Source organism: Hemiscyllium ocellatum, chromosome 6, assembly GCF_020745735.1.
Source record: "Hemiscyllium ocellatum isolate sHemOce1 chromosome 6, sHemOce1.pat.X.cur, whole genome shotgun sequence".
Taxonomy (NCBI): Eukaryota; Metazoa; Chordata; class Chondrichthyes; order Orectolobiformes; family Hemiscylliidae; genus Hemiscyllium; species Hemiscyllium ocellatum.
The window spans coordinates 15238715-15256466 of NC_083406.1; the positions used below are offsets into that span (position 1 = coordinate 15238715).

At 39.2% G+C, this 17752-nt stretch overlaps 1 protein-coding gene across 4 annotated transcripts in view; it reads left to right on the forward strand.

Annotated features, from left to right (window-relative positions):
* Positions 1 to 17752, forward strand: part of LOC132816364 (ankyrin repeat domain-containing protein 10-like) — a 58499-nt gene that overhangs the window by 8684 nt on the left and 32063 nt on the right. For all 4 annotated transcript variants that reach the window (XM_060825828.1, XM_060825826.1, XM_060825829.1 and 1 more), the window contains exons 2-3: positions 7504 to 7656; positions 16309 to 16400. In XM_060825828.1, coding sequence (XP_060681811.1) covers positions 7504 to 7656; positions 16309 to 16400 — 245 coding nt within the window. The remainder of the gene's footprint in view (positions 1 to 7503; positions 7657 to 16308; positions 16401 to 17752) is intronic.

Consider the following 17752-nt stretch of genomic DNA (forward strand, 5'->3'; position numbering starts at 1 on the left):
CCAGCATCAAATATTCTAGATAATTGAGAGGTCCACCGAATGTAAAAGCGGCACGGTGGCTCAGTGGTTAGCACTGCTGCATCACAGCACCAAGGTCCCAGGTTTGATTCCAGCCTCGGCCAACTGTCTGTGTGGAGTTTGCACATTCTCCCCGGATACTCCGGTTTCCTCCCACAGTCCAAGGATGTGCAGGTCAGGTGAATTGGCCATGCTAAATTGCCCATCGTGTTAGGTGCATTAGTCAGAGGGAAATGGGTCTGGGTGGGTTACTCTTCAGAGGGTAAGTGTGGACTGGTTGGGCCGAAGGGCCTGTATCCACACTCTAAGGAATCGAATCTAATCTTTTTTTAAAAAAGCGCACATAGTAATAGAAACAGAATAGAAGTATGCAAGGGATAGATATGTCAGTTATGTTTTATTTGCAGCATAAATCACTTGAATGATAATGCAACTTTGCCTTAAATAAAACTTATAAGCAGAGAGCCTTCTCACCCACGCATTTTACTGACTACTCAGATGTCATGGTAGATCTTGTATTTGAGGAGAAATTGACTCAAAATTGAATCAACTGTTGATATTTTGTATGCCCATTCAATTGAGGTAAATAAATTAAGAAAACTTTAATAATTAGTCAGAACAATAATAATAACTTGGAAAAATTTAAGATGCATAATCTTTGCTAGTTTATCGAAGGTGCCGGTTAAAACAAAGTTTGCTGTCATTAAGATTTTTAACTTCAAGGCAATCTGATTTTTGGGAACTCATTTAGGTTCAATTCCCTGACAGTATTGCAATTCCCTTCAGATAGACTGAGATTCACGTTTCTGGTTTTCTTCTCCTGATCATAAACAAAATAGATAAATAATAAGATGTGGCCCATTGAGCCTCCTATTCCATTCAGTCAGATCTTGCTGATCAGATTGTGGGCTTAGCTTCGCTTTGTTTCCTTTTCCCATAAGCCTTCGCTCCTTTGTACACAAAAAAAACTGTTGATAACTATCTTGAATACATACAGCGTCCCAGCTTCACTGCATTCTGAGGAAGAGAATTATTAAGATTAATATTCCTTTGAGCTAACAAATTTCTCCTCATCTCCATCTGAAATGGAAGACCTCTTACTTTTAAACTGTGGTCCTTAGCTCTTTGAAAAGAAATATCCACTCAGCATCATATCAAACTCAGTCAAGATTTTATGTTTCATTAAGATCACGTCTAAAGCTTCTAAACTCCATTTTGTGTAGGCTCAACCTGTGAAACACTTACTCATGAAGCAAACTGCCCCATCCCAAGAATCAGCCTCATGAACCTTCTCTTAACCCCTTCCAGTGTAAGTAAGCCAGGTGGCCAAAACTCCGTACGTGACTCGAATTATGGTCTCACTAATGCCCGGTGTGGTCGTAGAGTATATGAGTAAGTAAGTCATGCTATCTGCCTTGCTACTAAAGGCCAGCATTCCATTTGTCTTAACTACTTGCTGTACTTGACCTTTTGAACTTTATGTATAATGATCCTCGATTTCCCCCAGCACTGTAGGCTTTTTGAAGTTAAATTTAAGTAATTCTCTATTTTTATATTCTTTCTGTCCTGTTTTCTTACATTGCACTCTATCTGCCAATTTTTTGTTCACTCATTTAACTTATCGATATCCATTTGCAGGTTCCTTTTATCCTCCTACCTATCTTTGTAGTGTCAGCAAATCTGGCTACAGTACTCATTCCCCTTGTCCAAGTCATTAATAAATTGCTGAGACGCATTTAATTGAAGCTTTTCATCTTGCACTGGTCTGGTCAGTTCGCAAGAAATACCAAGGTAAAAAGATGAAACAATTTTTATACTATGAGAGAGGAGTACTGATTGACTCATAAGCAGATTCTGATCAGCAGAGGTGTTGCAATGGAGAATATGCCAGTTAATGACACTTGACCGTTAATTGCCCAGTTTTGCTTAAATTTTAACAAGTCAGGTTGACTTTGACAGGCCAAGGTAGTGGCCTGAGAAATGAAGGCACAAGTGAGAACTGCAGATGCTGGAGATCAGAGTCCAGAGCGTGGTGCTGGAAAAGTACAGCAGGTCAGGCAGCATCCGAGTGGCAAGAAAATTGACATTTCAGGAGACATGAACCAGAGAGAGTCTGTTAGCTATTCTGTTGAGTTGAAATAGGTGAAGTTTGTGCATTTTCTCTGCCTGAAAAGGACAAGGCCCTATGAATTAATGTCATTGCCATTAGCAGGATGCTGCTGTCAAGCCACTAACACATTCTGTCAATGTTGCAAATGAGTACGGTAGGATATGAATTTCGATGCCAGTGTGATGTTTGATATGTCCCAAAGTGAGGTGGATTGTAACAAACAGCGCATACTGTCAACAATTTGCAACAAACAAGGTACTGACTGCACCCAACCAGTCCTTGCTTGGAAAGCTACTGTCCAACATTAAATGGCATTTTGCAATTAGACAGCACTTGCTTAACAGTCCTGACTGTGTGAAGAATTATGCTAACAACCACATTAAGGTCCAGTCAGGCTTGTGGTGTGTTTGCATTTACTGGTAATCACATGTATTAATTCAAAGGTCCTTGTTCCATGTAGGAACAGAATGTGTTCACACACTATTTACTTTATAAAACTGAATGGTTTTAAGATTAGACAGTCAGAATCTAGGCAAATCTAGCTTCATAGACCATTAGATTTATTTTTGCAATTTGGTTACTGTAGTGGTCAGTCACTGAATATGCTCACTTGAGGCTGTCCATGTACCTTCAGAAAAAGAACATAAAATTATTACAGAGTAGGAAAAAAAGATGCAACTTGCAAATATCTCTTCATAATCATGATTCAACCTTTTTTCTCCAGCGATATCCTTTACATTGATGTACCCAATGAAGTATCACTCCCATCTTCACTTCAAAAGTTTTCAGTGAACTGATGAGAACATAGGCATTTCCTTTTGGCGACTTTCTGCATATCACCGAAAGTGATTCTCTCCCTCTCGCTGGGGCGCACAAGCCGACTCTTATTGTACTTTGATTACTTTGAGACTGTGAATTACAGCTTAAGACCTTTCAGCTTTGATGGCCAGAAGACTTCTGCAAAATAAAAGCTATCCTTTCCAACTGGAATGAATTTTTTCTACTTATATCCCTGGCTCTATGTCTTTTCTGTGGGTTACAAAAGATACATTGTTAATACCCCAGCACTTACGTCACTCGGTGGCCGACTTTAATATTTTAACTTAAGTCACATGATTTCTTGGAGATGCTGTCTTTAACTAATTGTTCCAAATGTTATGTCTGTTATGCTTAGACTTGAGAAGGGCACAGTACCTGTATAGTTCTGGAACTTTTGTGAGTAGAGACTCACATACCACTTATTCATATTCATGGTTTTCTGCCAGTAAAAACAAAACCTTGGTGTCCCAAATTTAGGGGTAAACTGAGAATTTCAGGCATGTGGATTGTTCCATGGTTTGTGTTTATAACGTCAGTATCTAACCATGATATCTTGTGTCTTAACATGTGTTGATCCTTCCAAATAGTTTTTGTAAAGCACATGTGCCAGTGTTAACTTCAACAGCGACATGTGGTAATATAATAGATTAGATCATTGGCAGAGGAATTGTATTGGAAGAGCATAGCTACTGAGTCTCCGTGTGTAAGAGGTGCATCTGTAGCAAATATAATTGAAAATTGAAAAGCAAATCCTGAAGTATTGACCAGATGTATAACATGGGATCATTCAATTGCAAACAGTTGACTCTGAATAAAGCAAATATTGTCTATTTAATAAATGACAGATATTACAGCTATCCAGTAAAAAAAAACAGGTGTTTAATGCCAGACCATGAGTTCATTCTCGTCCTCTCTTCATAAAGGGGAGATGTATGAGCTATTGCGTAGTCTGAGTAGTGTGGACATGTTTATCATCTTGTATTTTTAGTCACTTTTGTCCTGTTAGTTAGGAGCAGTTGGAGATAAAATTCTGTTTGATGTGAAAGAAGGAAGTGATTGTGGACATCATTTCTGTTCACTATCTCATCACAGGGCAGTGTTTTTTTTTACAAATGATAGAGGAATTTTCAGTTTTACATGTAAAGAAAATGAAGGCTGCAGTCATTTTCTAATTAGTCCCATTCTCCTACTCTTCAAGTATTTATCCAGCTCCCTTTTGATGTTTACTATTGAATCTGCTTTCACTGTCCTTTCAGCTCATTGACATGCAGTATCTGGAAATATTCTTCCTATCTTGACTCTGATTCTCTTGCTAATTACATGAAATCTCTGTCCCTCTTGTCAACCTTCTTTGTCAATGGAAGTTAGCAATCTTTTCTGTTGCAAAGTTTCAAAGATAACAGTCTAAGTTAAACATTAATGGAATTCTGTATTTACAAAATTGAAACTTAGTCAAGGGAACTAGAACAACCAAGCGGAAGTTTATGCTTAGTTCAAAAGGTGTGAACTGACACATGCAGCTGTAAACTACAGGAATGCATATTTTTGTTCCTACCTGACAAAATGTTCATTAAAATATGAAAGTTGCTTCAGGAAACCATTTCTTTGGTGCACTTTTCTTTACACAAGTAAGAGAATGAAAACTTAAACACTGCTAAGTGAAATAATCTGAACCCCCTCTGACTTTGCAGTGCTGTTTCAAGTAATCATTGAAGCTGGGATTAGATTGCATGTGGACTGCAAAGTCTTCCCAGGATAGACTGCTTCTGCATTTATGCATCTTCCATGTTACCAGCTATTGCAGTCGAGCTGATTTCCAGGTTACATGGCTCATGAAGGATGGGTGGTTTAATCTCTTACAAGAGATGTTTATCCAAGGATTTTCTCCCTACTTAAGTGGATGCCATGTGCAGTTTTGAGCAGAGATTGTTCCCCGTTATTTTGACTAGCATTCCACTGTCAACATGTATTGACACCAGTATGGAGTATGTTGATGTTTGATACACAACCGCTGGGTGTTGAACTCGAATGAATTTTGTTGAAGAAGCCTCAATGTAATGTGACCTATATATATATTCCACATAATCTTGCTAAGGAAGCTTTCGATTACTGAAGAGCTGAGGTGCCAGTTTGAAAATTGTGATTTTATTAAAGGCTTTACAGGTTGAGTCTATCTTTTCTGCCTTGGTCTTTAATGGCAGGTTCATCTCTCCTGTATGATGTACAAGAATATTTGCTAGAAAGTGTGTGGCCAAAGTGTGATTCACTAATTACTTGTCTCTCCTTTTAATCTTGACCCATTCAATGTGTACATAGTGTAAATTTTGTGTAGATGCATTGAGATAACTTTGAAATTTCGTAGCGCAGACAGGACCTGGGCAAGTTTGTATTGCAGTTTGTTGCAGAGGAAATGCCTCCCTCTGAACCTTAGCGACCCCACTTCTGTTTCTTTTTCCCATTTTGTCCAGCTTCTCCTTAAGTCTATCTGTGTTACACTCCAAACTGTTCGTTGTGGTAATAAGGTAGACGATACTGTGTTAAATTGCTTTGTGTTTGTGGTCTTCTGGATCTTGGATATGTTATATGGACTTGGAATAGTCTTGCTGCCAGTTTTGGGGAGTCTTGACAACTGCAAAATCATTTGGACTGGAGCTTTAGATGATCAGACCACACCAGTGGTACTGTGATCCTCCTATTTCCTGCACATTTCAAATTCCAGTTTATTTACAGCAACAGTGCATCAGTCATGCCGAACTTGAAGGGACTGAAAGGTGAAGCGATATTGAGAACAGAGAACACAGTGTGAACGAAGATTACTTTTACAATTTTCTTGAAAGGCTGTCATTTTCTTCACTTTGATTTGTAGAGCATGCTCAAGGGGCTGATTAGCCTACTCCTGCTGCTTTGTATGTTTGAATAGTGAATGTTGACTCACATGATTTTTGATGTTGTGATAAGCACGAAGAGCTATATCGTATGAGACTGAGAGTGCTTGAGCAAAGAGTCAGTGTAAACTGATGGATAGAGCAGCTGTCTTCAGTGCTGTCTGATTCTGTTGTTTAAAGAATACAGCATTATAAATGTATTTAGCAGCAAGAGTTTAAACCTGTATAATGCCTTTAATATACATAAACTTGTCCCAATGTTTCGTATAGTTGATGGGGATTGGCAGGTACCAAACCAGCCAAATCCGTGGTTCTCTGTACAGGATTGCATGAGTGGTAAACTAATTTATCACTTCAAGGAGCATTCCAATTTTTGTTCCATCGTTAATTTAAAAAGTTATTCAGAGTCCTGTAGTCTTACAGTTTTTTTTAAATGATTGTTAGATAGTTGGAGTATTGAAGTGCTCTTCATCTATACCAGAAATCTTAATCACAATCCTACCAATTCTGTCTATATCTACTTTGCATCATCTGTGGAATAGGGTTTGGGATGGATAAGCGTGCATTACAACCTTTCTTTGTTTCTTCCATTTTAAAATGGATTGATTTTTGACACATCATGTTGCTCAAAGAGTATTTCAGTCTATGGACTTCAAATCACCACATTGTGAATCTTGGGTCCTTTAGAGGAGAAAATCTGCCATCCTTATCTGTCTGGTGTAGATATAACTCAAGCTGCCCAAGAGATGTGGTTGACATTATACAGCCCTTGGAAATGGCAGAACAAGGCTCAAGAGCGGTTGGATTTGGACAACGAAATACTGACTTGACCGCATTCCGCAAAAGATGAAAGGATTTGTGACATTTTGGAGCTTCTGCTTCAGGCCCTCTCTTTGTCAAGTTACTGCTGTTCTGCAAAACATAGACTTTGATTCTGTCATTTTGTGCTGTTTAATACATTGGCAGCTGGGCTACATTGACTAATCTGTGCTTTGAACTTCACTGGAGAAAACTTGTGTCAATTGCTGCTCTAACTTGTTTCATACTGAACCAAGTAAGAATTGAACACCTAAGTTAAAGCCCTGTGTCTTTATTTTCAGAATGACCCTTGGTCATTCCTCAGGAACATAACTGGAAAAGGCCTTAGGTTGCCTCTAGGTGATTTGACTAATAAATCCACCATGGGCGATAAATCCATGCTCAGGTGTGCTAGTCATTGGATGACCGTTTAAGTGACTTATTTTTTTGTCTCCAATTGGAGCATTTGACTCCTGGAGTTGCCAGAAGTTTGTCTTTCTTTAAAGCTTTCAAGTTATAATTTTCTTCTTTGTCACTTGCTGATGAGGCAATAGCCTTTCTTATCAATAAAAGGATATTTTAATTATGGGTGTCTTGATTTGACATTTGGCCTCACTTTTCTGGAACTTTGTCAGATGTGAGCTCTGCATTAAACAGACTGTGTCTGCTGAGAATGGAGCCTATAGTATCATGTTGTTTGGAAAAAAAATTGAAAATGCATATTTATGCGTACTCTGTTTGAGAACACACAAGGTTAAAAGTCTTGCTGTTTGTGACCCTGTTAGATTTTCAGGGATTGCTGTCATTGCATTGAATGGGTAACAGTTTAACATGGTAAACTGGTCATTCACTTTCTTCTCTTCTGTTTTGTAGCTGGAGTGTGTAATGCAGTTGGTGCAGGCAGGAGTTGGAGTCAACATTGCAACATCACGATTTGCGCAGACTCCAGCCCATATTGCAGCTTTTGGAGGGCATCCTCAAGGCTTGTTGTGGCTGATCCAAGCAGGGGCAGATTATAACATACAGGTAAGTTAAAAGAACAGAAGAGTTTGTGTACTCATTATGTCTGTATTCACCATTATATGATCTTTATTGCTCAGAGACCCCAGTCCAAAATAGTTTCCATCAGTTCAGACAATAATGTGATAGTTTTGGTTTAAGCAAGAGGCTTCCGGCAACTTCCCTTTAATTGCCATAAAGCTGTCCTATTGCTGGTAGCCATAGTCAGCATTCACAATGTCTAGTTCCTGTTAAACAACTGAATAAAATGTAAAAAGCCTCTTAGACCAGCACTTCAGATGGTGGAAATGTGAGTCACTGTTTTGGATAAACTTTACAGATTTATTGCAAGAAACATGCGATGCATGTCATGTATCTCTCTCCCTGCATTTCTACACTTTGTGTGTCACTATATATCCCCTCAGTGCGTCCATCTTCCTTTTTTAGTTCTACTCTGTGTATGTCTGTCTCAATTTACTTTATGTGGGTTTTTGTTGTCATTTGGACACACTAGAATATTAATAGACTCTTTTGTTTTTGGAAGTAACAGTCTAATTTAGATTTGGCAGCAAATGATTTGACTAGTTTCAAAATCCTTAACCATTAAAAATATACTCAGTTGAATTCATGGACTTAATTTCTTACATCATTTACAATAATTAGGACAGTTTTTTTTAAATGGATTCCTGACTGCAGAGATAATGTTCAGAGTTTGGCCTGACCTACTTCAAAGCATGTGGCACAATTCTTTATTTAGTAAGTGTTTGAAATCCTTGCTGTGAAGGATTGTATTTACACATGTGCTGTGGTATTTTGGTTGGAATTTTTTCCATCATTTTTTTACAGTGAGACTTCTGCAAAATATAAGAAACAATATACGAACAAGGAGCAGGAGGCCATTTAACCACGTGAATCTGCTTTCCCACTCGATAAGACCATGGCTGATCTGATTATGGTTTCAAATCTACTTTCCTGTCTACCCAGATGTCTTTTGACTCCTTGTTAGTCACAAAGATCTCAATCTTTGCCTTAGTATTCATTAACCCTGTCTCTCCTTTCTGGGAAGTGAGTTCACAGAATCTAGTCCCTCTGAGGGAAAAGAAATTCTCCTTAACTCTGCCTTAAATAGGGAACCCCTTTCTTTCATGACTCTGCCTCCTATTTCAAGTCTCTCACAAGGAAACTCACCCTGTCCAAACCTCTTAGGATCTTGTATTCCAGTAAGATCACCTCTCATTCTTCTAAATTCCAAAAGATACAGACCCAGTCCAATATTTCATCATCGAATAGCACCCTCATCCCAGGAATCAAGTACAGTGAAACTTATTTCACCTGCTTTTGTTGCAGTTATGTCCTCATAATGAAACCAGAACTGTGCACAGTAGTCTAGATGTGATCTCATCAATGCCCTTTATAACTATCTAAACTTCCCCATTTTTATTTTCCACTCCCCTTTCATTAAATATTCACATTCCATTTGCCTTCCTACCTGTTGCTGTGCATGGTATTAGCTTTCTGAGAGTCCTGTATTAGGACACCTAGATCCTTTTGTACCTCGGGTTCTGTAGCCTCTCCATTTAATAAATTTCTGCTTTTCTTCCTGCTAAAGTGGACAAGTTCATTTTTGTTGCACTGCCAAGATTAGACTTAAATTACCTGTAACAGTAACCAATAAAATTAATAATAAATGAAATGTATCCAGTCCCACCCCTGCCTGCCTCAGTGTACCAAAGTGTGTTGCAGTTGATCTAAATCGCTGTTGTTCTGTAGATACATTTATCGTTTTCTGTACAATTTAATATCACACAGCGACAAAACAAATGGAGATAAATTTTAGTCTGGATAGTAGGAAAACCTCTTTTAAATAGTTTGTGTTATGTGAACACTCAGGCAAGGCCTTTGTTTATGCGTCATTTCAAAAAGTGGGCAGTGAGTTTCCTCAATATTGATTCTGGCATTGCAGCACACTCCCACTGATGCTTCAGCATTGTGGCAGTCCTACATCACTAACCTGAAATGACAAACTGGATTATGTGACTAAGTCCTAGAATAGAGCTTAATTCCTTGGGCCTACCTGACTGAGGCTGGAGTTAGATCCCTGAGTCATAGTTGGCATTAACGTTCACAATTAATAAAGTTTACACTGATTGAAATACTGGATACGTTTTCTTGGATTAGATTGCTTGCAGCTGATATATTTAATACCTCACTGTCACTGTTAGGAAAAAAAATGGTATTCCCTTTAGGCAGCAGAATATCGTATTTCTCATTTTCAATGTCAGAGCAGTGTTAATGCAACACCTTCCAGATTCAAGCTATCTTAACAAGTATCTCAGCTATGTACCAGGATTCCATTCTGATCAGAAGCATGATATACCTTTTCCCTCCTCAGTTTGCTTAATACTTGGATCCTTCTGAATGGATCAACAGGATTAGACTTCCTCATTACATGATTATCTTATGAGGCACTGGCAGGCAAGGTTGGTGAGGATGTCAGGATTACAGTAGTCCCCAGCTATCCCCAGGGAAAGCATTCTGAGACTTGCCACTGACAGCAGCGACCCCTGTATATAACTTGTTTTTGTTTGCACACATCAATGGTAATATCTAATTGAGAAATTACACACTATCAGACATTACTGATGTGAAATAATAATAAAATACATTGTACAGTACATTATTATACCTGTGCGCGCTCTCTGGAATGATGAGTTTGTGACATTTGAGTTACCATGGAGCAGTGAAACATATCTTGTGTAAACAGTTTAAATACTGGACATTTTTACGTTACATCTTTTGTTTACCCTTCAGTGTATTTCTTAAAAAAAACTTCGCGTTACATTCTTACAAAGTTAAAAATCTCACAACACCGGGTTATAGTCCAACAAGTTTATTTGAAAGCATTAGCTTTGGATGTGCTGTTTCTTCATCAGATGGCTGTGAAGCAGGACATTAACCCAGAATTATACTCGCATAAGTGCACGAGTTGTTTAGATTGCGGGCAGGTGCCCGGGAGACCCTTGGGCATCCTGTCCACTGTGGGATCCATGAGATGATTAAAGTACCCTCCTATAATCGTATGGTATGCTCCAAGGAGCACCAACTTGGAAAGTGCATTCAATAAAAACTTAAGGGGGTGTGCTGGGGGCAGTAACCAATCAGAATACTACACTTCTCACCGTGTATTAAAGCTTTGAGGATCACAAATCGTCCATATTCATCCTTAATTTGATCTAACAACTGAGATGGGCGATTTTTCGGAACGAGTGTAGCCGCTCCCCTACTTTTAAAGTTAAAAGGTGAAAAGAACCCTCCCCTGCTGCAACTTTAGATGCTCCTTATCATCAAGATGGGTTTCTTGCAATAGAGTGACATCAACCCTCTCCTTTCTAAGACTCAGAAGTACTTTGTTTCTCTTAATGGGTAAGTGACTCACCTTAATATTTCATGTGCACCATTTAAACAATGAACTAGTCATAACCATCCAAAACAGCTCATGAACCCCCGAGAGAAAGAATCCTACTCACAATGTGCCATGTGGAAACAATGAAAGATTCATAGTCTAAAAAAAGCAACTACAGAAACTACCGAAACAAAACTTCTAAAAACTACACCTATAATAAACCAATGCAAAAAACAGATATTGGAGACTTTCCCCCTTGCCCATAGGGGGCAATCTCACTAGCCACAAACCCCGTCATGGCTCCTTTAGCTGAAGCCGCACCCCAAACCGAGACAAACAAAAAAGTAAAGAATACATAAGTCTTTCAAACAAAGAAATTAAAAGTGGGCATTTCACCCATCCCAACCATACATCAACCCCTTTTATTACTGGTAAAATTCAAACCAAAAAAATGACGATAACGCTTCCCAAACCCCAGTAAAGTAAGAAGGGAAGAGAAAAAGAAACATATTAAAGGGACAAAACCAGACGAATGAAGCAAACAACAGAAAGAAAAAGAACCACTATTGTTCATATTGCTTGAATAATCCAGTCTATTTCAAAGTGTCCAAAAGTCCTTTACCTTTTACGATGAGTCAAAGACGTGCATGGACCCTCCATGGCTGAAACATAACACTGCCAAGTATCTTATAGAATACTGAGTATCCAGATCCGTCAGCCTCTTCTTAACTTCATCAAAGGTATTCCTCTTATGAATCACAGCTGCAGAAAAGTCCAGAAAAAACATGATCTTCGATCCCACATAAACCAGGGCCTGCAGATCTTTCCTGAGTGTTCTGGAAGCTTCCAGTACCTTTTGCTTGCCTCTGTAGGACTGGAATCTCACTAGAATTGGGCAGGGGTGCTGGTCCGACCAGTGAACAAGTTTGATCTGCACCCAGCCTTCCTTCGCTTCCCATCTCAAGAACTGTGGCAGCCATTGCTCAAGAAAGCTGACTGGCTGATCCCCTTCTTCCTGCTCCAGCAACCCAGTAACATGGATATTCTTCCTCTGATCTCCATGTTTGAGGTTGTCGACCTGCTCTGCTAAGGCCTTTACCTGCTTCTCCAAGGCTTGGATCTGTGCTGCCCAGGATTCAGCTGCGGTCTCCAATGCCGCAGTTAGCCACTTGACCTCCTCTCCATGCTGCCCAAGGCACTACATCTCCTGTTCATGCCTATACAGCATGGCTGAGATTGATTCCAATCTGGTCCGGGTCTCCTCCATCGCTGACGCGACCTTTTCTCGGCGGGTTTGATGAACTCGGAAGCCCGACTCTCCTGAGCAGGTAAGCCCATTGGGGCTTCCATCCAGGTTGACGCTGTGGCCGCGGATGAGTCTGTTGCTGCAGGGGGTGCCCTGCTTGTTGCGATCCACACTGTGCTTTATTGTTAGTCATCTTCTCTAATCGCTAACAAGAATATATAAAGATTCCAGGAACTTAAAACTACTAATTTTTTTTACCAAAGCAGTGAGTAAGGGGACAGTAAAAGCACCAATTTGACTGAATTGTGGTGCAGAGTTCACTAAAGCAGACCTGTTGGATCGCCGCTATCTTGAAGTTTTTTTTTAAACTTTGGGGATGAAGCATTGGTGAAACCATTCGGTACAAAGCATGGCTGTCACCCACACTTTCTTATTGTGTTGCCAGAAAATGGGCAGATAGAACATTACAATCCATTCTCATCCATATGCCTATCCAATGACCATTTAAATGTCCATAAAGTTGTCAAGTCTACAACTGGTGCAGGCAGTGTGTTCCACACCCCTGTGACACTGAGTAAAGAAACTACCTCTGACATCTGTTCTATATCTATTACCGGTCAATTTGAAGCTGTGCCCCCTCGTGCTATCCATCACCGTCCTCTGACAAAAGCTCTCACTGTCCACCTGATCTAACCCTCTGATTATCTTAAATGTCTCAATTAAATCACCTCTCAACCTTCTTCGTTCTAATGAAACCAGCCTCAAGTCCCTCAACCTTTTCTTGTAAGACCTTCCTCCCATACCAGGCAACATCATGGTAAATCTTCTCTGAACCCTTTCCAAAGCTTCCACATCCTTTCTCTAATGCGGTAACCAGAACTGCATGCAATACGCCAAGTGCAGCAGCACCAGAGTTTTGTAAGCTGCAGCTTGACCTCATGGTTTCAAAACTCGATCCCTCTACCGGTAAAAGCTAACACACTGTATGTCATCTTAACAGCACTATCAAGTCGGGTGGCAACTTTGAGAGGTCTATATACATGGACACCGAGATCTCTCTGCTCATCCACACTACCAGCAATCTTAGCATTAGCCGAGTGCTCTTCATTCCTGTTGCTCCTTCCAAAGTGAACCACCTCCCACTTTTCTACATTAAACTCCGTTTGCCACCTGTCAGCCCAGCTCTGCAGCTTATCTATGTCCCTCTGTAACCTACAATATCCTTTGTCACTATCCACAACTGTAGATAGTTGACACCTTAGTATCATCCACAAATTTACTAACCCATTCTTCTATGCCCTCATCCTGGTAGTTTATAAAAACGACAAACATCAGTGAATTCAAAACAGATCCTTGTGGTACCTCACTCGTAACTGAACTTCAGGATGATGATCATTTCCTATCAATCACTACCCTCTGTCTTCTTTCATCTAGCCAATTTCTGATCCAAACCGCTAAATTGCCCTCAGTGCCATGCCTCCATGTATTGTGCAGTTACCTGTGGGGGGAACTTTATCAAACTCCTTACTGAAATCCATATACATCACATCAATGGCTTTACCCTCAAGCAAAGCCTGTTTGATCACCTTCTCAAAGAACTCAATAAGGTTTGTGAGGCATGATCTACCCTTCACAAACCATTCTGACTATCCCTAATCAACTTATTTCTGTCAATTTGATTGTAAATCCTATCTCTTATAACTTTCCCAACACTTTACCCACAACCGAAGTGAGGCTCACTGGTCTATAATTACCAGGGTTGTCTCTACTCCCCTTCTTGAAGAAGTTTTTGTTTTTATTCTTGAGGGCGTGAGGATTCTTCGCTTAGTACACCGCCCTGCTTGATCATATACCCTGTAGTATTGCCACGTGATACCTGAGTTCACCTGTCCTTCTAGGCTTTGAACCCTGGTCCCTGCTTTGCACTTTTGTGAATGTATGTTCTATCTTTTTCCAAAACAAGCCAGTTTCACCACAATTGAGGACTTGTTTTGATGTTGGTTTTCCTCCTCGATCAACTTCTTAAATTTTTCAGGAAACGTGGCACAGTTTCTTCATTGGCAGACGCACTCTCTACAGTAATTCTTATGTTCTTCAAATTATGCCTATTCATGTATCTGTTCAACCATCCCTTACTTGCTTTAACTGCTTTGGTATCCTTCTCTTCAGTGAATTCTTTCTTAAAGTCTTTGTATACACTTAACCTTTTGCCGTAACATGTTACTGTTGCACACATTCTGTTTGTATCATCACCCCACAAATTTATTACCTTTTACATCTTCACTAACACCTTATCATGCACTGTACAGGTTACCTTTGATGTTTGAGGTGCCACAACAAAAGTGGAACGAATTTTTATTTCGTTCTTCACCACCCCACAAATGGAAGATTCATCCTTCTCATAAATCTTAGCAACCTCAGCATACGATTTTTTTTTCTTGTATCAAGTTGAGAATTTACATTTTTTTACTAATGGGAAGCACTTCACAGCTTCTCTTAGGCTTTGAAGCACTGCCAGCATCACTACTTTTATGTTTTGGGCCAATTTTTTAGCTAAGGGTTACGCTGGCCAGCGTCGATACAGAAACAGAGAGTGAGTCATGTACTAATGTCAGAGGGGCAGGAAGCTTGTACCATGTTACTTGGCATGGCGCAAAATTTGCCGCAACCTGGTGTGGCTAACCATGATAACAGTTCTTTACAGATTTGTTTTAAGTGTCAATTCAAAGATAAGACCCAGCGTAGGGGATGCCAAGAAGGAAAATTAAAGATAGGTTTCTGCTGGTGACTAAAGAGGAAATAGTGTCTTTGTAGCTTATACAGACCTTGAAATAGCTAAGACTGATCTCTCTGGAAATTTGTGAAAAATCTCCACTCAATATATTTTTAAAGTTAGTTGCCATACACGAAGGTTTGGCTAAGTGCTCATCAAGACCATGAAGAACCATAATCAGTAATATTGTATGGTGGGCGAAGCCTAAGTGATGACCTAGCAGTGTGAAGTTTTGATTAAAAAAAGTAGGAAAGTGGGTCAATAACCATAGATGTATAATCATTGGCAAAAGATCTAGTGAAGATGAAATCAAAGTCATTGGAATCTTAAGATGCTCTGTACCTCAGAAAGGTGATAGAAAGCTGATTCCGTAAGTAATTTAAAGGGAATTTATCATTTGAAAATGAGAAGTGTGCATGTTTCCAGATACAGTGGGGTGTGGCATTGCATACCACTGTTCTCTCAAAGTTAGCCTCACCATGATGGACTGAATGGCTGCGTTTCTATGGACTTGGAGGACATATCTGGGATGCTAAAACATGGGTCCTGAAAGTGTCTGTTCGTGTGTGGTGATACTATAGAACTGAGGATCTTTCTCATATAACCAAATTCAAAAAGTTAACTTAGATTTCACATTTATTGCCCCCTGAGTAGATGTTTGTTATAGCACCTTAAAAGGGTATTTGGCACTTCCTGGGAGAAGAATTCATCAGTTGAGGTAAGTTTGAAGTCAAATATGAAAATGGTGAGTTCTTTGAAACCGCAGTCTGCTGACAACTTGGGGGGGGGGGGGGGGTTGTTTTTGAAAATTGAAGTGGAGTTTTCCTCAGATTCTGCACAATTTTTCTCTCAGGGGATAATATTTTGTGTGTGTGGTTCCATGTTTGGCTGAGTGAGGCAGATTTAATTGCCTCAGAGGCCCTGCCTTTTTCATCCTTTCAACAGGTACAAATGCCATCTTTAAACATGCGTTCTTCCATGGGTATTTTATAAAGGATTTAAATCTGAAATTAACTGGGATAATACTAATAATGAAAATTACCTTGTCAAATCCCTATGTTTGTTCTACTTTTGAAACACTGGCACGTTCTCTAGTTAGTTCTGAGTTTAGATTAGTGAACACTTTACAGACCTGGTTTGAAATACCTAATTATTGCTGAAGAGATATTTCATGTATTTGCTTGACCAGCTGGTGTATTCCAGTTTCAATATGGGATCTAGAGTCTATACAGTGATGTTCCTCTCTTTTCACTGCAGGATGTTGTGGGTGAAACCCCTGTCCATAAAGCAGCACGATCAGGAAGTTTGGATTGTCTCAATGTCCTTGTATCTCATGGGGCTAAAACAGAGTAAGTGAACATTTCAGCACCTCTTGAGTAATCAGCAGAGTAATTCAAATGCTTGAGAGGCAATGGATTTAAGGCACATTTAAAGGAGCTGTATGCTTAAGTTTTGGCTCATGTTATTTTAAACTAAAATAATCCCCTAAAATATTCGTCTATAGTATTTTCAATGAGTCTTTTCTAGTAGCTTTACATTTTCATTCCAGTGAATGTTGTAGCAAGTACTTTCAAGCCTTTCAGATTACAAATTGATCCTGGTAACTATCACTGGATCCTGTAAGCTCGTTATTTGTGGAAAGGAATTGCATTGTGGGTATTCTTAATCTTCACCTGAAGTGTAAAGGTTGTATTTAGCCAGTGTATTCTTCAGATTAGAACCTACCCACACTAAAGTAAATTGGTAGGCTAACTCTGTCGTGTCCTAATCAATCTTCATGGAGGAAGAGATTGGGAGAGAGGGGTCACCTGTAATTTCCCAAGGCAATGAATGAGTTTGTGTATATTCAGGAAACCAACCCTTGACTGGTTTGATCATAGCATTAAGCTCCTTTAAAACCTATAGTCCAGCTTGTTTCACTGTTAACTTGTTAAACCTCTCTATAAATTAATGTTTAATAAAGACTACTGCTCTTTTTAGTTTCTGCGCTTCCATTACTTATACTTAAAATGGAATAAGATTGTTTTTGTGTCCATGCTTCTGTGCAACTAATAAATCAAAATCTACATTTTAAAGAACGCCATTGAGTAACCAACATGTCATTGAGCAGTTACATTATCAAGTGCTGTACTAATTGGTTTCTAAACACCATTTTTAAATTTATACTAACGTTCTTAAATAGGCTGATTTTAAAAAGAAGACAATAGAGAATTAAACTTAGATTAACGTCTAACTTTCTTATTTTTCCTCTAGTTTTTGAAACTTGGAATTCGCTCTAAGTTGTTTAACAAACCAAGGTATTCTCATTCAATGGAGAGTTATCCACTCCACAATATTTAGCTTATAACCACTTAAACTCCTGCAACCCAATAAGTACATTTGCTCCTTTATAAAGTTGAGAAGCTCACCTTCTGTTTTGTTAAAGTTGAAATTTTAAGGTGTGCTGTCTGTGGAGTGCTGATCTCAGAATGCACATTTACTGGGTGGGGCAACTTTGGTCCGTTCCGTTAGAAAGTTGAAATGTACAAACTCTTTGAAAGTTTAGTAATGTGCCAAGAATGCAGGATTTATTCTTTGTATTAATGTGTTCATACTTCAGCTTCATAATTGCTTCCATTAATTTAACCACTAATGTCCTGTTTTCTTTTAGTATCATCTTAATTTCCTATTCTGTAACAATGCCTTGACCTTTTCACCCATA